The sequence below is a fragment of the Panthera leo genome, chromosome D2, assembly GCF_018350215.1.
Source record: "Panthera leo isolate Ple1 chromosome D2, P.leo_Ple1_pat1.1, whole genome shotgun sequence".
Lineage (NCBI taxonomy): Eukaryota > Metazoa > Chordata > Mammalia > Carnivora > Felidae > Panthera > Panthera leo.
In genome coordinates, this window is record NC_056689.1 from 77,709,420 (window position 1) to 77,725,627 (window position 16,208).

General features: G+C 41.4%; 1 protein-coding gene across 6 annotated transcripts in view; it reads left to right on the plus strand.

The window, feature by feature from the left end:
- The window catches only part of PLEKHA1 (pleckstrin homology domain containing A1), a 38,045-nt gene that overhangs the window by 9,795 nt on the left and 12,042 nt on the right, over nucleotides 1–16,208 (plus strand). For all 6 annotated transcript variants that reach the window (XR_006194409.1, XM_042908075.1, XM_042908076.1 and 3 more), the window contains exons 4-6: nucleotides 4,767–4,864; nucleotides 10,620–10,745; nucleotides 14,543–14,686. Coding sequence is in view for 5 of the 6 variants with exons in the window: in XM_042908075.1 (XP_042764009.1) it covers nucleotides 4,767–4,864; nucleotides 10,620–10,745; nucleotides 14,543–14,686 (368 nt within the window). In the remaining variant the exon portion in view is untranslated. The remainder of the gene's footprint in view (nucleotides 1–4,766; nucleotides 4,865–10,619; nucleotides 10,746–14,542; nucleotides 14,687–16,208) is intronic.

Sequence of the window (16,208 nt, forward strand, 5' to 3'; positions counted from 1 at the left end):
ATCTGTGGCAGTCATATACATCCAGTAAGCGACTAGGGTGTGGGCAGGATGTAATGCAGCTGTTCAGAGAATCCTCTATAAGGCTTTTATCACCTCTAAGAAACCAAAAGAAAAATTTATGTGCTTATTACAAATTTATAAACAGGAAAATGCTTCAGAGCCTTGTGAGTGAAAAGCAAATGGGGGCAACAGAGAACTTTGTTTTAGAATGTATAATGCATATTCTCTTGACAAGTCTTTTTAATGTAAAACCTCAAACCTACAGCTTGAAGGAATAGTAGTATATAGTAACATACATAACATTCAGTCATTGGAGTATGCAGAATGGGTGATTTTAGTTGGAGTCAAAGATTAAGGTTATTTGTTGGTCTGTCAGTAGTTTGTTAGTCCGTACTATAGAGGGCATAGAGAAGAGATTCATAAAATGCTTTTCAGAGAGGGCGGCACAGGTTCCTAAAATGGAACCACAACTTCCATTCAGAATGGCAACATAAAGATTCTTCCACCTTTATTTCATCTCCCGATTGTTCAGAAACAAGTGAGAACAAGAAACACTCAAACCATCGTTGCAGACGTCTGTAACCCACAGTGTATACAGGTGGGAAGTGGATGGGGGGAATGGAAAATAACTTAGCAGAGTAGAGAAGAAGCCAGTGAGGAGCTGGCCTGTCAGCGTCCTGCCCCCACCCCAGCTCCAGAGAGACTTAGGTCCTGGGTGCTGTCTGGGGAGGCAGCGGAGAGGAGGACCCAAAACGGACTACATTTGGATGTCTGTGTCAGGGACAGCCGCCAGTCCCTGCTTCCGTGCAGCTTAGTTGGGCAGCTGTCCTTCCACCATCCCAGCAAGAAGTGGCATGTGTAGTACCTTTAGAAATAGAATCAGTGAGGGGCGCCTGGCTGGCTCAGTTGGAGGAGCATGTGACTCTTGATCTCAGGTTCGTGAGCTCCAGCCCCATGATGGGTGTAGAGATTACTTAAATAAATAAGAACTTAAGAAAGAGAAAGAAAGAAAGAAAGAAAAGAAAAGAAAGAGAGAAAGAAAGAAAGAAAAGAAAGAGAAAGAAAGAAAGAAAAGAGAGAAAGAAAGAAAAGAAAAGAAAGAGAGAAAGAAAGAAAGAAAAGAAAGAAAGAGAAAGAAAGAAAGAAAGAAAGAAAAGAGAAAGAAAGAAAAGAAAAGAAAAGAAAGAAAGAAAGAAAGAAAGAAAGAAAGAGAAAGAAAATAAATCAGGCTCTGTGTTCGGGAAGAAGGGGAGAGATGAAGTGTGAAACTGAAAATAGGACTAAGTGAAAATATGTGCATGGAATGCACCTCTTTTCCTGTGTCCAGTTCCAGAGCACTGGGCAGCCAGGTGTAGTGGAATGGGTCTGCATACCCTAGAGAAGAGAGCCATAGGTGCTGACATCTGGGCATTTCTACTGGAAGACTTTGCCATGCACTGAAGTCCAGCGGTCAGTAACCCTACATATCTTTCAGGGAGCTTCCAGTTAGTTTTTTTAGTACCTTGCTTTTAAATACGAGTAGACAGCCCGGGATTACATGACATTTGAGGAGAGAGCACTATCAAATAGGAAAAGGAACACAAGACAATGCAAAACTCAGAAGAAAAAGTCAAAAAATCTCAAAGAACAAAGACAGACCGATGAGAGGAGAGAAATAAGAAAATTAGTGGTTCCTTTTAGAAAGTCTGCCATCTGATTGAGAGAACGAGAGGATGGAGAAAGAATAGAGGGAACTGAGAAAACTGGCAGATAATGTGAGAAAATGTCTCACAACCATTTGGTCCCTACCCATACCCGAACTGTAACCAGTTGATCTTAGGTGTCAGATGATTTTTGTTTGCAGTCAAGCTAGTGTTTGTGCTGCAGGCTTTACCCGTTTGATACATTCACTCTGATGGTAAAGATTTGAAATGAAGTAAAGAAGTACTCAAGTGAAAAGATAGTAGAACACAACCTCTGGGATGGAGTCATCATACGCTGCGGAACCCTAGGTTCAAAAGCATGGCAACTGGCAGGTTTTGTACACTTTGTTTTCATTCGAATATTTTTTCTTTCTTTCTCTGTCCCCCCCCCCTCCGCCCCCACCAACATGGATTGTTAGTATGCACTTCCCAATAATTTGCTTTACATTTTCCACAATGCTTCCTTACTTGGAAGTCTCCAGATGATGATGAAGATGATGTCTATTCTTTCCCAGGCGCTGTGCTACTTCCTTTACATAGATCACCTCCAACCCTTCAAGGAACGGATGGGTTGCATCCATTTCCTTGATGAAAAAAATGGGGCTCAGATTACATGGGTTTTGCAGAATGTTATTGCTAGTTAAGTGCATGAGCTGGTCAGGTCTGAGTGATTCCAGGCTCGGATTCCAACCCCCCTCCTGTCCCCACCGTATCCTTATGCCTCTTCCTACCGTGAAATAATACAGCACATGAGTTTTTATTTGGACTGCAAGGTGTGCTAAGACCCGTTTTAGAGGTATATTTGCCTCTTTTTTCTTTTTTAAAAGAAGTCCTTATATAAATGCTATTCATTCAAAAATAGATGTATTAAGTACTCACTTTGTAGCAGATGCAGTGTAGTACTAAGTGCTTAGATTTTCAGACTCTTCAGCTGGTCTCGGCAGATGCCCAGAACAGCGCTGAGGGGAGAAGCCATTGGGAGGGGGCCCAACCTCAGCCCGAGCTGGAACAAGGTTGTGAAAAGAGTCTTTACCAATTGTTAGAAATTAAAAATAAAAGCCATGTGTTGATATATGTCCTACTGTGCTACTCATCTTAACTTATGCTTATGGCATGGATCATTTCTCCAGTCTCTAGTAAGATATAAGAGAATTGATTTGTAGTGTTTTAAGTTTCTGTAGTTTCCATACTAGTTGTCTGACAGCACTTCACAAGGTACTATTTGACTTCCTTGCTCAGATCCTCATCTCCATTCAAGGAAGCTCTGCCTCAGTGTCTTGGTCTCAGTTCCAATTTCAAGTCTTGTGCATTTGAGAAATAACTTTTTCCTTTGAGGGTTTTCATTTCCCCCTTTCCTTAGTCATACCCAACTGAGTGGTAGTATGTTGGTTGACACATACATACATACATACATACATGTGTGTATATATATATATATGTATATATATATATATATATACACATATATATACATATATATATACGTATATATGTATATATATATATATATATTTTAAGTTTATTTATTTTGAGAGTGAGAGAGAGCAAGCAGGAAAGGGGCAGAGAGAGAGAGAGAGAGAGAGAATCCGAAGGGAGCTCCATGCCCAAAGTGGGATCTCTTGAACTGTGACATCGTGACCCGAGCCAGAATCAAGAGTTGGATGCTCAACCAGCTGAGCCTGCCAGGCACCCCTAAAGGTGTTTATTTTTATGATCTTGGGTTGGGGAGATTTTCTGCATCTATGAAAGCTCAAGTCATTACAGGAAAAGGAAAAGATTGACAGAATATTTTTCTCTTTGTTAAAAGATACCATGGACAAATTTGATGAGGGAAATGACAGGCTGAGAAAAGTACTTGAAATAAAACAAATGATTAATATAAAAGCTCTTAGAAGACAATACAACATAAGTGGACACTCAGGAGAAATATGGACACAGAAAATAAAGCTCACAAAACAAATTCTGAGGGCCAAGAAACATAGAAACTAATTTGTCTCAATGATCAGATAAATTCACATTTAAACAAGATATAATTATTCACCATTTAGGAGGTCAGAGATTGATGTATCTGTCGGGGTCCAGTCGGGAAAACAGTCTGCACTAGGTATTTCGAACCTGGGGTGTTTGTTAGGAGGAATTGCTTACCCAAATACTGGAAGGCTGAAAGAGTGTAGAGGGGATGCCGAGGAAACCCAGAAATTAGAAATTGCATAAAGCAGCTACCACCTACATGCTGGAGAGAAACGAAAGGGGAAGAAGGGGTGTTACCAGAAGCTGGGACTTCGGACGGTTGGAAGAGGGGCCCTGATGGAGCTAGCGATGGGTGTCTGAGGAGACTGCAGGGCTGGTGTGGGGAGTGGCCGCAGAGCCTGGAGCAGTAGTAGCTCGTGGTATGCTCCTGCAGGGGGAGGGAGGTCAGCAGTAGTGGGAACCTTTAGGAGCGTGGCCTCTCCCAGTCTCCCATCAGTCCCTCCCATTAGCAGAACAGGGCTCGAGCTGGCAAAGGGTTTCTAGGGAATATTGTTCGCAGACTCCGGCTCCAATGTCAACAGTCTCGGGGCTGAAGACAAGGTCCCTATCTAGCACAGGTGCTAATAACCAGGACGGGTGCTGAGCACTGGATAAAACAGGCCTTCACTGTTGCTAGGAATGTAAATGGGTTCAATCTTATAGGAAGACAAGTTATCAGTATCTGTGAAAATTTTAAGGGTGAATTCCCTCTGACCCAACAAATTTATCCTATAGAACTGGTAGCCCAAGTATGGAGAGATATTATGTATATGATGGTTCATTGGGATATTTTATATAATTTCAAAAATTGGAAATGGCCTAAATGCTCATCATTAGGGGATTAGCTAAATATATTCTGGTATTTCCATTTAATGAAAAACATAGGCATTAAAAATAAGAATGTTACCTATGTTACAGAGTGATAAAAGCATTATTTCATATGATCTAACATTTTGTCAAATCTGAGAGTCACGGTATTGAACCTAGCCTGGTTTTTCAGAAAGCAGGTGCCAACATAAATTTAGATGCAACAAGTGCAAAATTTCATGTACTGTTTATTTTTTCTCTCAACAGTTATGAATGCAGGGATGAGGAAATACTTCCTACAAGCTAACGATCAGCAAGACCTAGTAGAATGGGTAAACGTGTTGAACAAAGCTATAAAAATCACAGTAAGTGTTTGTTGTGTTTTTAATTTTTAACATCTGGAGGTCATCTTTACATTTTGAAAATATGCCTGCTGAGTCTCCAGTTTACCAACAGGTTGCATCCTCAAAGTTTATTATTTAAAAGGCCGGTGTTTATAATGGGAACACATTTTCTTGTACCAGGTCATTATCAGCCCTTAAAATCAGCCCGAAAATGCCATTTTAGCCCATTATGTACCTACCACGGCATATGCTAGTGTGCATTTCACCCACTGCACAAGAATGTTTCTAGGGGAAAATACACATCGAGGATGTTTTCTCTTCCCGAGTAGGATGAGGGGCTTCCTGCCGCCAACCCTGCTACTAGGCGTTGGCCTTCCTGTCTTCCAGGCCCTGACTGGGATCACTGCTGGGTAGGGTACAATTTGAAGATAGGAGCAGGAAGCGGAGGTGAGGCCGTGGAAGTGAGGCACGGGGTTAGGGAGTGGATCTGGAGAGCTGTAGCGGCCAGAGGGTCCTGCCCACGTGGCCCCCTCGGGAGTTTGTCTTCAGGCTCTAAACTTGCCTCACCCACTTTTCCTCCTTGAGTTCGGGGCGGCTACCCTTGCAACTCCGATGTCCCCGGGCTACAGCTTCCTGCTTGCAACCTGGGTTTCTTTTTTTGGTTTTCTGATCTTGAGGGGTTTACCTCAATTATCTGGAAAAGTGATAATCCTCGGGATTAAGTAACTTTTACTGGTTTCATAGCTGGTAAGTCGTGGAACCGTTGAGCCAAACCCAGGCTGTTTGACTCTGGAGCTCGACCCTGGAGCACAGGGTCCTGAAAAAAGAGCCCTTTCCCACTCTTTCGTTTGTAAAGCAAAACCCAGACTTTTCTGAGAAAGTTTACTACTGATGAGGACAGGCAAGTAGATAGGTTCTGCGCCCTGATTCTAGCTCTCCTTGCTTTTTTTCTCCTTACACACTTGTAGAGAGACACAGAGAGAGGCTCTGGAAGGAGTTCCTGTGTGAGGTTTGTGTGAGCTCAAGTGTGTTTTACTAAAGTACAGTTGTTTACTGACCCTAAACGACTTACTCTCGAAAAACATATGCTCTGAAAGTCAGCATATGTTAGTCACTTGTTAGTTTCCATCTAAAATGAACGATTCCATATTTATATCACAACACAGTCAAGAGTTAATATAACCAAAGCTGTTCTCGGAGTGAAGTCGGGTTTTTTGTCTTGCACCAGAACAGCTTGTTGCCACATGACAGAAAACACCCACGCAGTGCCTCTGATCTGTACACGAAGCAGAAGTTATTTTAGGTACGTGCAGTTTCAGGAAAGCAATTTTTTGAACTGATTCAGAAGTACATGTTCTTAAAAGGTCTTCACTAACAGTTTTTAACCCAATATATATATTTCTTAGGTGAAATTTTCTTTAGGAAGACAGTATCTAGTAACTTCACCGAATTGGTTCATTTCTTACAATTTGCAGTAATTAGTAGCACTGGGTTCTCAGTGCTTTAAGAGAAAAAGGAGTGAATAGTCTCAGGCTTTTTACCATTTGGGGGGTTCTTGAATTGCTAGATCTAATTTATTAATGGTGTGAAACCATCTTACACAGATGACACTGCTAAGCTTCTTCAAATGCACGAGAAGCTGATTAGGGTTGGGTGATGTTGCAAAGCATAAAGACTTTTAAATACCAGCGTTTGTGGTCTTACGGTTTTGTTTTACACGTTGAAATTCATAGTTTTTAGGCTAAATAAGTTGGTATTCATGCTTTTATAATTCATTTTTTGTAATTCACATTTAGAAAATATGAATACGTAAAAAATCTAGAAATCCTTAGCTTGTCAACAAAGTGAATGTAACTGTATGAAAGTGAATGTAGAAGTGAAGAATTGATAGCACTTACTAAACATCAATTTTATATAAAAGTGTAACTTATCGGATGGCAATGAAAGAATTTCCCCTGCCTACGTAAGATTTATTTAATTCTTTTTGTTTAAAGGGCCTTGCCAGTTTTCATATCATGTGCATTTTACACGTGTAAATGTATTCGGGTGTGGAATCTCTAATTTGTCATACATTCCTATGGAAATCGCGGATGAGTAATGCAGATTTCTTTGCAAAATAGAAGTTTATGTTTTAGTGCATGTGTGGTTTACAATTCTATGGAACTGCTCCAAATGACAAGTTGGTCAGCTGTGTAACTTAGTGGTCTGCTGAGTACAATGTGATTATGTAAACTTAAAATTTTTAGAAATTCATAATTAGGGTTTGGAAGCACATGGTTTCAGGATAGGGGGTGGTAGGGAGTAGTGGTAAGGGAATGGTGATTATTTAACTACTTCCTAATTATAGTACCTTGTCATCTTAGTGGACTGTCCTCTGATACCATGGTCTGTGGCTTTTCGAACTTGCCTAACGTCTACGTGAATGTTTATTGGTGGCAGCCGTTTAAAAAAGTTTCCCCTTATTTGAAAAGACAGAGAGCTGGTCGTGGAGGAACCGACCCTGAAGAGAGTATCCGTGAATAGGGTTGGGAAAATCAGATTGATTTTAAAGTATACTTTCAACTAACTTTTTATAGGAAGTAATAACAGTACAAATACGGTGGCCTCTGGTCCCTTATCGATGAAGGAATGTCCAGGATGTATATGGTGTATTCCTAAACAGAAACCCACTGTTTTTTAAAATAGTGTCTTTTCCCCACCATAGGTGGTAATTCAGAAATCAATACTAGATTTTAATCTACATGTGGTGTTTTTGACATTGTGGCCAAAATTCCACTTTTTTTTTGGACAGCTGGGAGCAAGTAGAGGAAGCTGAATATAGGACTTTGGTCCTAACAAAATGGTAAATTTGCCCAAAGGTACAAGGCTTTCTACTTGATACTAGTGTTTTTCAGCTGGCAGGTCATGGGTAGAGCCCTCAAAAGGCTCCTAATATACCCAGGAGTTTGTGTTGGAACGTTTTAGGCTTTCGTCCACAAGCCCTGTCGTTTTTCTCCATTTTGTTTATCTCTTCATTCTCTGACTGCCTTTTCTTTTTCTACTATTAGGACCACAGGCAAACACCTCCTAAAGATACATGCAGATTTCTCACAGACTACAGCTCCAATAAAGAAGGGTAGAAAGCAAGAGAGAGCAGGGAAAAGTCAGGGGCAAGGAAACCATTCATGTTCAGTGTCTTTGACACTTGCTGTCTGCCTGATGAGACCACTTTTCTGATTCTCATTAAATAGTTGGCTGATTTTTTTTTTTCTGTTCCTGAAAGTATGTTTATTTTAATGGCTGAATTTAGACTTTCATTCAAAGTTTTTAAGACAATTACTGTATTCATGGGTATTTTGCTTGTACTTTTCGTATTCTTGGGGAATGTTTACAGCTTAGATGATTTTTTTTTATTGATAAAATGTTAATATTAGTTTCAGGTGTATAACATATCGATTTGAAAATTCTACACATTGCACAGTTCTCACCACACGATTTAGATAAGTTTTATTGTAAAGTGCAATTCTAAGTTAATTATTGAACTCTAACATTAGAATTATGCCATACTTGGTATTTTATTTTATTATAAGGACACATTAGAAGCAGTGAGCTTAACAGCAGTGAGAAGGATTTTTAATATACTATCATTTCTGGAAGAAAAGTGGAAAAAGTATAAATATCACTGTATTTTTGGGGTGGTATAAAAGATTTTTCTTAGGAAATGCCCATGTATGACTAAACTGTAAACTTCTTAAAAGAAGGACTGACTTCATATGGGTCACCTCTTCGTACATTTCAGCTAACACAGATGAACAGATAATTTTTTCTCTGGCTTAAAATTCTCTCAATGCTGTGTTTCTGTTCTTAATGGGGTAACTTGGCCCCGTTTTCTCGGTCATATTTCAAATACATGATGCCGTTCATTCAGAACATCGTGGGCTTCCTCGGCAGACTGTTTCTGGGTAGAGTGTCCTCAGTAGTAGTCCTTTCACCGTCCTGTCGTTGTGTGGATCTTGTCAGGTAAAATTCTAGCTAGTACCTGTTGCCTTTAAAAAGCTCTCCAAAAAGTGTAGCCTCTTAGAAGATTTCAGGGGGCATTCCTTAGCAGGATTCATTTGCCTTCCTTTCCTGTTTTCCTGCATTGTAGTGTAAATATGGATGAGGGGGCCTGAAGCCTGGAGAAAAAGCCTTGCGGGGAAGCATCTCCAGGGGAGAGAGGGAGGGAAAGGTGGAGAGGAGTTGCAGAAAGTCGCCTGAGAGACAACTTGTGTATATTCGTAAATTATGCGGATTGGGATCTACTACAGCCCGGCTTAGACACACATAGACCGCATTTGCCCGGTATTTCATAAAAGCCTTGTCTGTAGACACCACTGTCTACCTGCTTTTCCCCAGACCTGGTGGGAGAGCACAGGCCTGGCAGCAGTGTTTCTCGGGGTGGTTTCTGCAGCAACTACCTCAAAAACCACTGGTGTTTCTGCTGACCGTGTGGCCTTGTGCACAACACTGTGGCTTGAGCAAGTCAGAATTTCTGGGAGGTGCAACCTGGAAGTCTGAAGCTTTTAATAGTGTTCCTGACTGATGCTTCATGAGTGTTAAAGCTCGAGAAACCACACTGCTTTGGAATCATATTAACAAATGGTTTGGGTCTTTGACTGCAACGTGAATGGTGTCCCCTAGGAGCTGTGCCAGTTCCCTGTTAACATGGATTAACTGTAAGGCAAGCAAGTTACTTGATTTTAAATGTTTTTACGCCACCACTATGGTGCTGGTTAGAAGTACTTGTCAGAATGTTTCTGAAACACTGCAGGATCCTCACATGCCCTTTAAAATCATTGGACAGAGATTAACTGTCACGCTCAACATTACATCAGTGCCGAGCATATTTTATTACGTTTTTTTATCTACGGTCAAAAGAAATCTGCAATCCAAAGGCAGACTACATGCAGCAGTCTATTGGCAGAAGTATCGCACCTTGTTTCCTGAGTGGGCCGTATCAGAAAAGCTAAAACGTATGCTAAACGTTTGTGATCCCTTCGATTCTCTGATTCCACTTCAGTGACGTTTGTGAGCGATTTATCATTGATACCAGTGTTGGAATACCTTCTCAAAATTTCCAATAAGCTTTAAGTTATTTTGAACATTTTAATTTTTAATTTGTGTCGAGTGTCTTATTCTTTTTTTCCTGATGATTCCGGATTCATCCACTGAGTCCGTCTCTCAACATTTAGTGAACACCGTGTTTTCAGTAGTAGACTCTGGCCTGGCACCAGTAATGCTGAGTTTGCCACGGTCTTTGTCCTCGGGTGCTACCAGAATCATGGGCAGCGGCAGAGGATGGGGAGTGAGAACGGCATGGAGCTGTGCTCTGGTGTCAGGTGCTCTAATAAATGGGGGACATAGAATAGTGGTTGAGTGTAGGGGGAGAGTTACACAGACTTCAGTAGAACGTAGTACAATCAGGACCTACACCTATGTTTCTTCACACCTCTGAGCCTCCGTTTTCTCACTGCTACCACGGAGGTACAGGCCCTAAGCATAGGGTTCATCAGAGGATGAAGTAGAAAAATGTATGAAATAGTACCTGCCCAAGTAAACACTCAGGAAACGATGGCTGTATTATAAAGTATTACTGTAACAGAACAGTGTGAGAACTTAAAGGGGCACATACCTATTATACATAATTTTTATAAATGTCAGTTATATATAAATGGACAATTAGTTGGATATTCTGTGATAAAAGAGGGTCCCCTATAAAATGCTGGTTGCAAAATGATTCATTTACATATTATTTTAGGTACCAAAGCAGTCAGACTCACAGCCTCATTCTGATAACCTAAGTCGCCAGAGTGAATGTGGGAAGAAGCAAGTGTCTTACAGAACTGACATTGTTGGGGGCGTGCCCATCATTACCCCAACTCAGGTAATACATCAGTTATTCTGTTGTGTGGTGGTTTACCTACTGCGTAGTAATTTTTATGTCATTATAAAATAGAACATCTTTACTGAATAAATATAGTAATCAGTTAATTAAAAATGCTTCGTATCTGTTTATTTCAAAAGTATGTGTTTATTAAAATAGTTGGCAACCACAGGCCACACTTCACACTTTTCATGTTTTCTCTGAGCCTTTCTTCTTTTTTTTTTTTTAATTTTTTAATGTGTTTATTTTTGAAAGAGAGAGAGAGAGAGTGAGCACCAGCAGGGGAGGGGCAGAGAGGGAGGGAGACACAGAATCCGAAGCAGGCTCCAGGCTCTGAGCTGTCAGCACAGAGCCCGACGTGGGGCTCGAACCCACAAACTGTGAGATCGTGACCTGAGCTGAAGTCAGATGCTTAACCAACTGAACCACCCAGGCGCCCCTCTCTGAGCCCTTTCTTCTGTATACTTTTGTCCCAAGAAATGGAGACCCTCTGTAAATAACTTTTTTCACTCACATCTCAAACATTTTCCGAGTCACTAAAAATTATTCTACATCAATTTAAATGACTGGGTAGTCATTTTGACTTGAATTTAGCATAGTTTACAAATGGTCTGTTGTTGGACAGAGTTCCTTTTCTTTTTGTAAACAATATGAGTAGGAAAAACCCACTCTTCCTCTCACATGACTGCCACACTCACGATGCTGCTGACATCAGAGGTGTGGGGATCCCCTCACACCAAGCAGTTCTGTGACCCTGGCTGGGTGTCCTGCAGTTTAACTCAATTCTGACAGTCAGCCTGGATCCCACAGGTTAAGGGCTCCGTCCTCCAAGACTGCTCCCACCCCAATCCTTTCAGATGTCGGTGGAAGGTCCAGGTTGTTACCTCTGCTTCTGACCGATGGGCTGTAAACTGAAGGTTTCCATGACCTTGTCCCCAGATTTGATTAATTTGCTAGAGCTGTTCACAGAACAGAAGCAGTTTATTTACTGTTTACCTGTTTATCATAAAAGGATATGATGAAGAATGCAGACGAACACCCTGATGGAAGAGATGGGAAGGGCATGAAGCTTCTGGGACTCTCTCAGCACCTCCACATGTTCAGCAACCCAGAAGCTCTGTGAACTCTCAACTTTTGGGATTTTTTTTTTTAAGTTTATTTATTTTGAGAGATGGAGACAGAGCACATGTGAACGGAGTTGTGGCAGAGAGAGAGAAGGAGAGAGAGAGAGTCCCAACAGGCTCTGCATTATAGTGGGACACTTAACCTACTGAGCCACCCAGGTGCCCTTCTGGCTGCTTTCATTTTGTACAGAATTAAGATTTTGTTGTATTTTAGTTTTAGTGTAGATTATTCAGTAGGTTGTAAGATTGCATAGCAGCTGCCGTATTAAAAAGATCCCAAAGAATTTTTTTTTTACTGTGTCATTTTGTAATGTAGCTTTTTAAAGAAGTATTTACTCATTATAAAAGCATTTAATTGCTATATATTTGTCAAGAAAATGACAAATCTCATTTGGTTGATTAATTTATTCAGTATTGGGTTAGTGGCAGTTAAGTGCTGGGATTGCAAAGTTTAAGTACATAATTAGTGCTGTTGACCTGTCTAAATGTATAACAGGTTGAAAATTCCTCAAGACAAGACTCGAGTGTTCGTTTTTCTCTTGAAAATTAGGAGTTCTTGAAAAAAAAATACACATTTGGTTGATTAGTGGGATTCTAGATTATAACATGTTGCATGTAAGCCAGTGCTTTGGGGAGCATGAAAACATGAGTATAGTTAGATCTTTTTTAAAAAGCCTGGACTTGGCGTGTGAAAAAACAAAGAACAAAACCCTGCAGAATTTTTAGATTCTAAGAGCAAGGAGAAAATCGTCTGGAGCAAAAGAATTTTTAGACTTGCCATCAAAAGCACAGCCCATAATGGGGCGCCTGGGTGGCTCAGTTGGTTAAGCTACTGACTTCGGCTCAGGTCATGATCTCACAGTTTGTGAGTTCGAGCCCCGCGTCGGGCTCTGTGCTGACAGCTCAGAGCCTGGAGCCCACTTCAGATTCTGTGTCTCCCCCTCTCTCTACCCCTCCCCTGCTCACACTCTGTGTCTCTCTGTCTCTCAATAATACATAAACGTTAAAAAAAATTAAAAAAAAAAAAAAGCACAGTCCATAAAAGGATACATTGATCCTCATCGAAATTGTAAATGTTTGCTCTGTGAAAAACCCTGTTAAGAGGATGAAAGGGAAAGCCGCACACGGGGAGGAGGTATCTGCAAACCACGTATCCAACAAAGACTTGTATCCAGAACATACAGAGAAAGAATTGGGGCTCCTGGGTGGCTCAGTTGGTTAAGCATCTGACTTTGGCTCAGGTCTCGATCTCACGGTCCGGGAGTTCAAGCTCCGCGTCGGGCTCTGTGCGGACAGCTCAGAGCCTGGAGGCCTACTTCAGATTCTGTGTCTCCCTCTCTGTCTGCCCCTCCCCTGCTCATGCTCTCTCTCTTTCTCTCAAAAATACATAAACATTAAAAAAAAAAAAAAAAAAAAGAAAGAACTATCAGAACTCAGCAGTTAAAAAATAATCCAATTAGAAAAGGGGCAGAATTCACGAACAGAGATTTCACCAAAAGATAAAAGATACGTGGCAAAGGAGCACTAGAAGGGCTGCTCACCGCTATTCGTAAGAAATGCCAAGACCACAGTGAGTATCTCCCCGCACACCTATCAGAACGACTCCGATAATTAATAACACACGTGTTGGCAAGGCCGAGGAGAAACTGCCTCGCTCGTACGTTGCTGGTGGGAATGCAAAACAGTCCGGCCCCTCTGAAAACCGGTACGGAAGTTTTTTGTTAAAGTGCACTTGTGATTACTCTCCGGCCCGGCACGTGCACTCCTGGGCTTTGCTCCTAGAGAGATGGAGACTTACGTTTACACCGGTCTGTATGGGAATGTTCATGGCAGGTTTATTCCCAATGGCCCCCAACTGGGAACGACTCAACAATGCCCTTTCACAGGTGAAGAGTTAAACAGCCCATGGTACGTCCAGACCATGAGCGTTCCTCAGGGACAGGCTAGTGATAGGGGAGCAGCCTGCGTGAGCCTGCAGAGAATTATGCCGAGTGAAAAAAAGCCGATCTGCAAAGGTCACCTACTGTAGGATCCATTTCTATTACATTGTCTAAATGCCAAAATAATAAAGACGGAGAACCAGGTTAGGGTTGCCAAGGGATTGGGCACAGGGATTCTAAAGGGGTCACCCAAGGGAGCCTCATAATGATGCTGTACGTGGTTGTGGAGGTGGTTTTACACAAAGCTGCATGTGACAGAAATGCACAGAATGATCCATACGCGAAGACATATGAATGCATGTAAAACTGATGACATCTGAATAAGGCTTGTAGGATGTTCCAGCGTCAGTTTTGAAATGTACTCTAGTTACTATAGTTACACAGTTTCCCTGTTGGGGGAACCGGTTGAAGGGTACATAGGAAGGATTTCCTGTATTTTTTTTTTTTTTTTACAGCTTCCTGTATATTATTATAATTACTTCAAAATAAGTTAATCCCCTCCACCCTCTACCCACCCCCCACAAGAGAAATAGAAATGTGTGGTTTTATCAGTGATGTGACTGTTTATGATTAAGTATCTCAAATTATTTAGAAAACTTCACTTCAAAATCTGTGTTCCTAACTGAACTAAGGTTAGAATTTAAGGTTTTCTGTTAGAATTACAACATGAAATACAACTGTGCTTTGAAGCTAAACAAGCAAGGAAAGACTTTCTTTATTTGCTTCATTTTAGAAAGAAGAAGTAAATGAATGTGGTGAAAGTATTGACAGAAATAATTTGAAACGGTCACAGAGCCATCTTCCCTACTTTACTCCTAAGCCACCTCCAGACAGCGCAGTCATCAAAGCTGGGTATTGTGTAAAGCAGGGAGCAGTGGTGAGTACCTTACGAGAGTATGTGTAATCATGAAAAAACGAGTCTCTGTTAGCAAACTCTCAGCACACGAATCATTTGCTTTGTTTTTCGAGAGACCCAAAGGGAGCCATGAACGTGCTGAGGAGTCAGGGTGATTCTATGTTATTTTCTTGGTCTGTGGGTGGCTGGGTAAGTTAGTGCTGATTACCACTGACCTTCAATTTTAGATGAACTTTCCTAACACTTTAAATTTATTCCAGAAGGCTTTCCTATTGATTTTTCTCTCCCTTGGGAGTGGGTCAGAGAAAGAGAAGTCTAGCAGGGAGATATCAGGAAAAGAGGGGGCAAGGGAGTGGGGTATGGAAGGGCCTGCTTACTCCATTTGGTGTTGGGCTGACCTCAGTCGAATTCTCTGTGACCTGGGGCTTCTCATTTTCCCTCTCAGGCTCTCTGTTCCTTTTTAAGGAAAATTAGATTATAAAACCTACCATTTGGAGATAACTTTGAAAGATGCAAATTAAGAGAGTATCTTAGCAGCACCTGGTCCTTCATAAGAGCTGTTAAGGGTTAGCTGGGTATTTCTCATCCAGCCAGACCCACGGCGGGAAATTGTAGGAAGGGCAAGTACGTTTACCAGTGTTTCCAAGGTTCCAGAGTACCTTTCTTTTTTTTTTCTTTTCTTTTTTTTTTTTTTGAGAATGAGAGAAACAGAGTGTGAGTGGGGGAGGGGCAGAGAGAGGGGGAGACACAGGATCCCAAGCAAGCTCCAGGCTCTGAGCTGTGAGCACAGCGCCCGATGCGGGGCTCGAACTCAGGAACGGTGAGATCACGACCTGAGTCCAAGTCAGACGCTTAACTGACTGAGCCACCCAGGCGCCCCCAGAGTACCTTTCTAAAATTTGTCATTCTTTACGCGAACCAAATCGTTAGCATTTTGTGAGAAGATAAACTTTGAAGTTTGAAAATAAAAGTAAAAAAGTTTCTGTGAGTGAGGAAATACTTAAAACTCTGCCGGCAGTTCTGTTTGACTTCACGTCCCTTTCTGGCAACGCTAATTGGTGTAGGTCAGCCGTGGACAAGTTCTTTTATCTCTAAGCTCCTGACCTTGAAGTGGAGGGAAGTGGGGGGGGGGGGCCGAGACTCACCCCTTGTAGCGGGTCTGCAAGGAACCTCAGAAGCTCCTCAGGCTGTGGCTCACTTGTGCTAATGAGGGCTTTTAGGGAGGGAGACCTTTCTTTCCTTCTGTTTCGTTCCCAAGTCTAAAATAGCAACCCTTGGAGATACTGAAGTGCTTCCACAAAAACTGTTTCAGTGACAAAACAAATATTTGTACAGAGTAGGTTCATTTTATTAAATATCTGTTGCTTTACTACTAAGCACAAAGTACCTGCAGAAAGATTCTTGCATTTTACAGATTTTACAGAACTTGATGTGGTTTAATAACATTTCCTGTGCTTGCTCTTGAACTCTTGATGACATTTACTTTGTGGGTTGGGGGATGGGGAAGTGCTTTTTTTTTTTTTTTCTTTCCTAACTTTTAGAG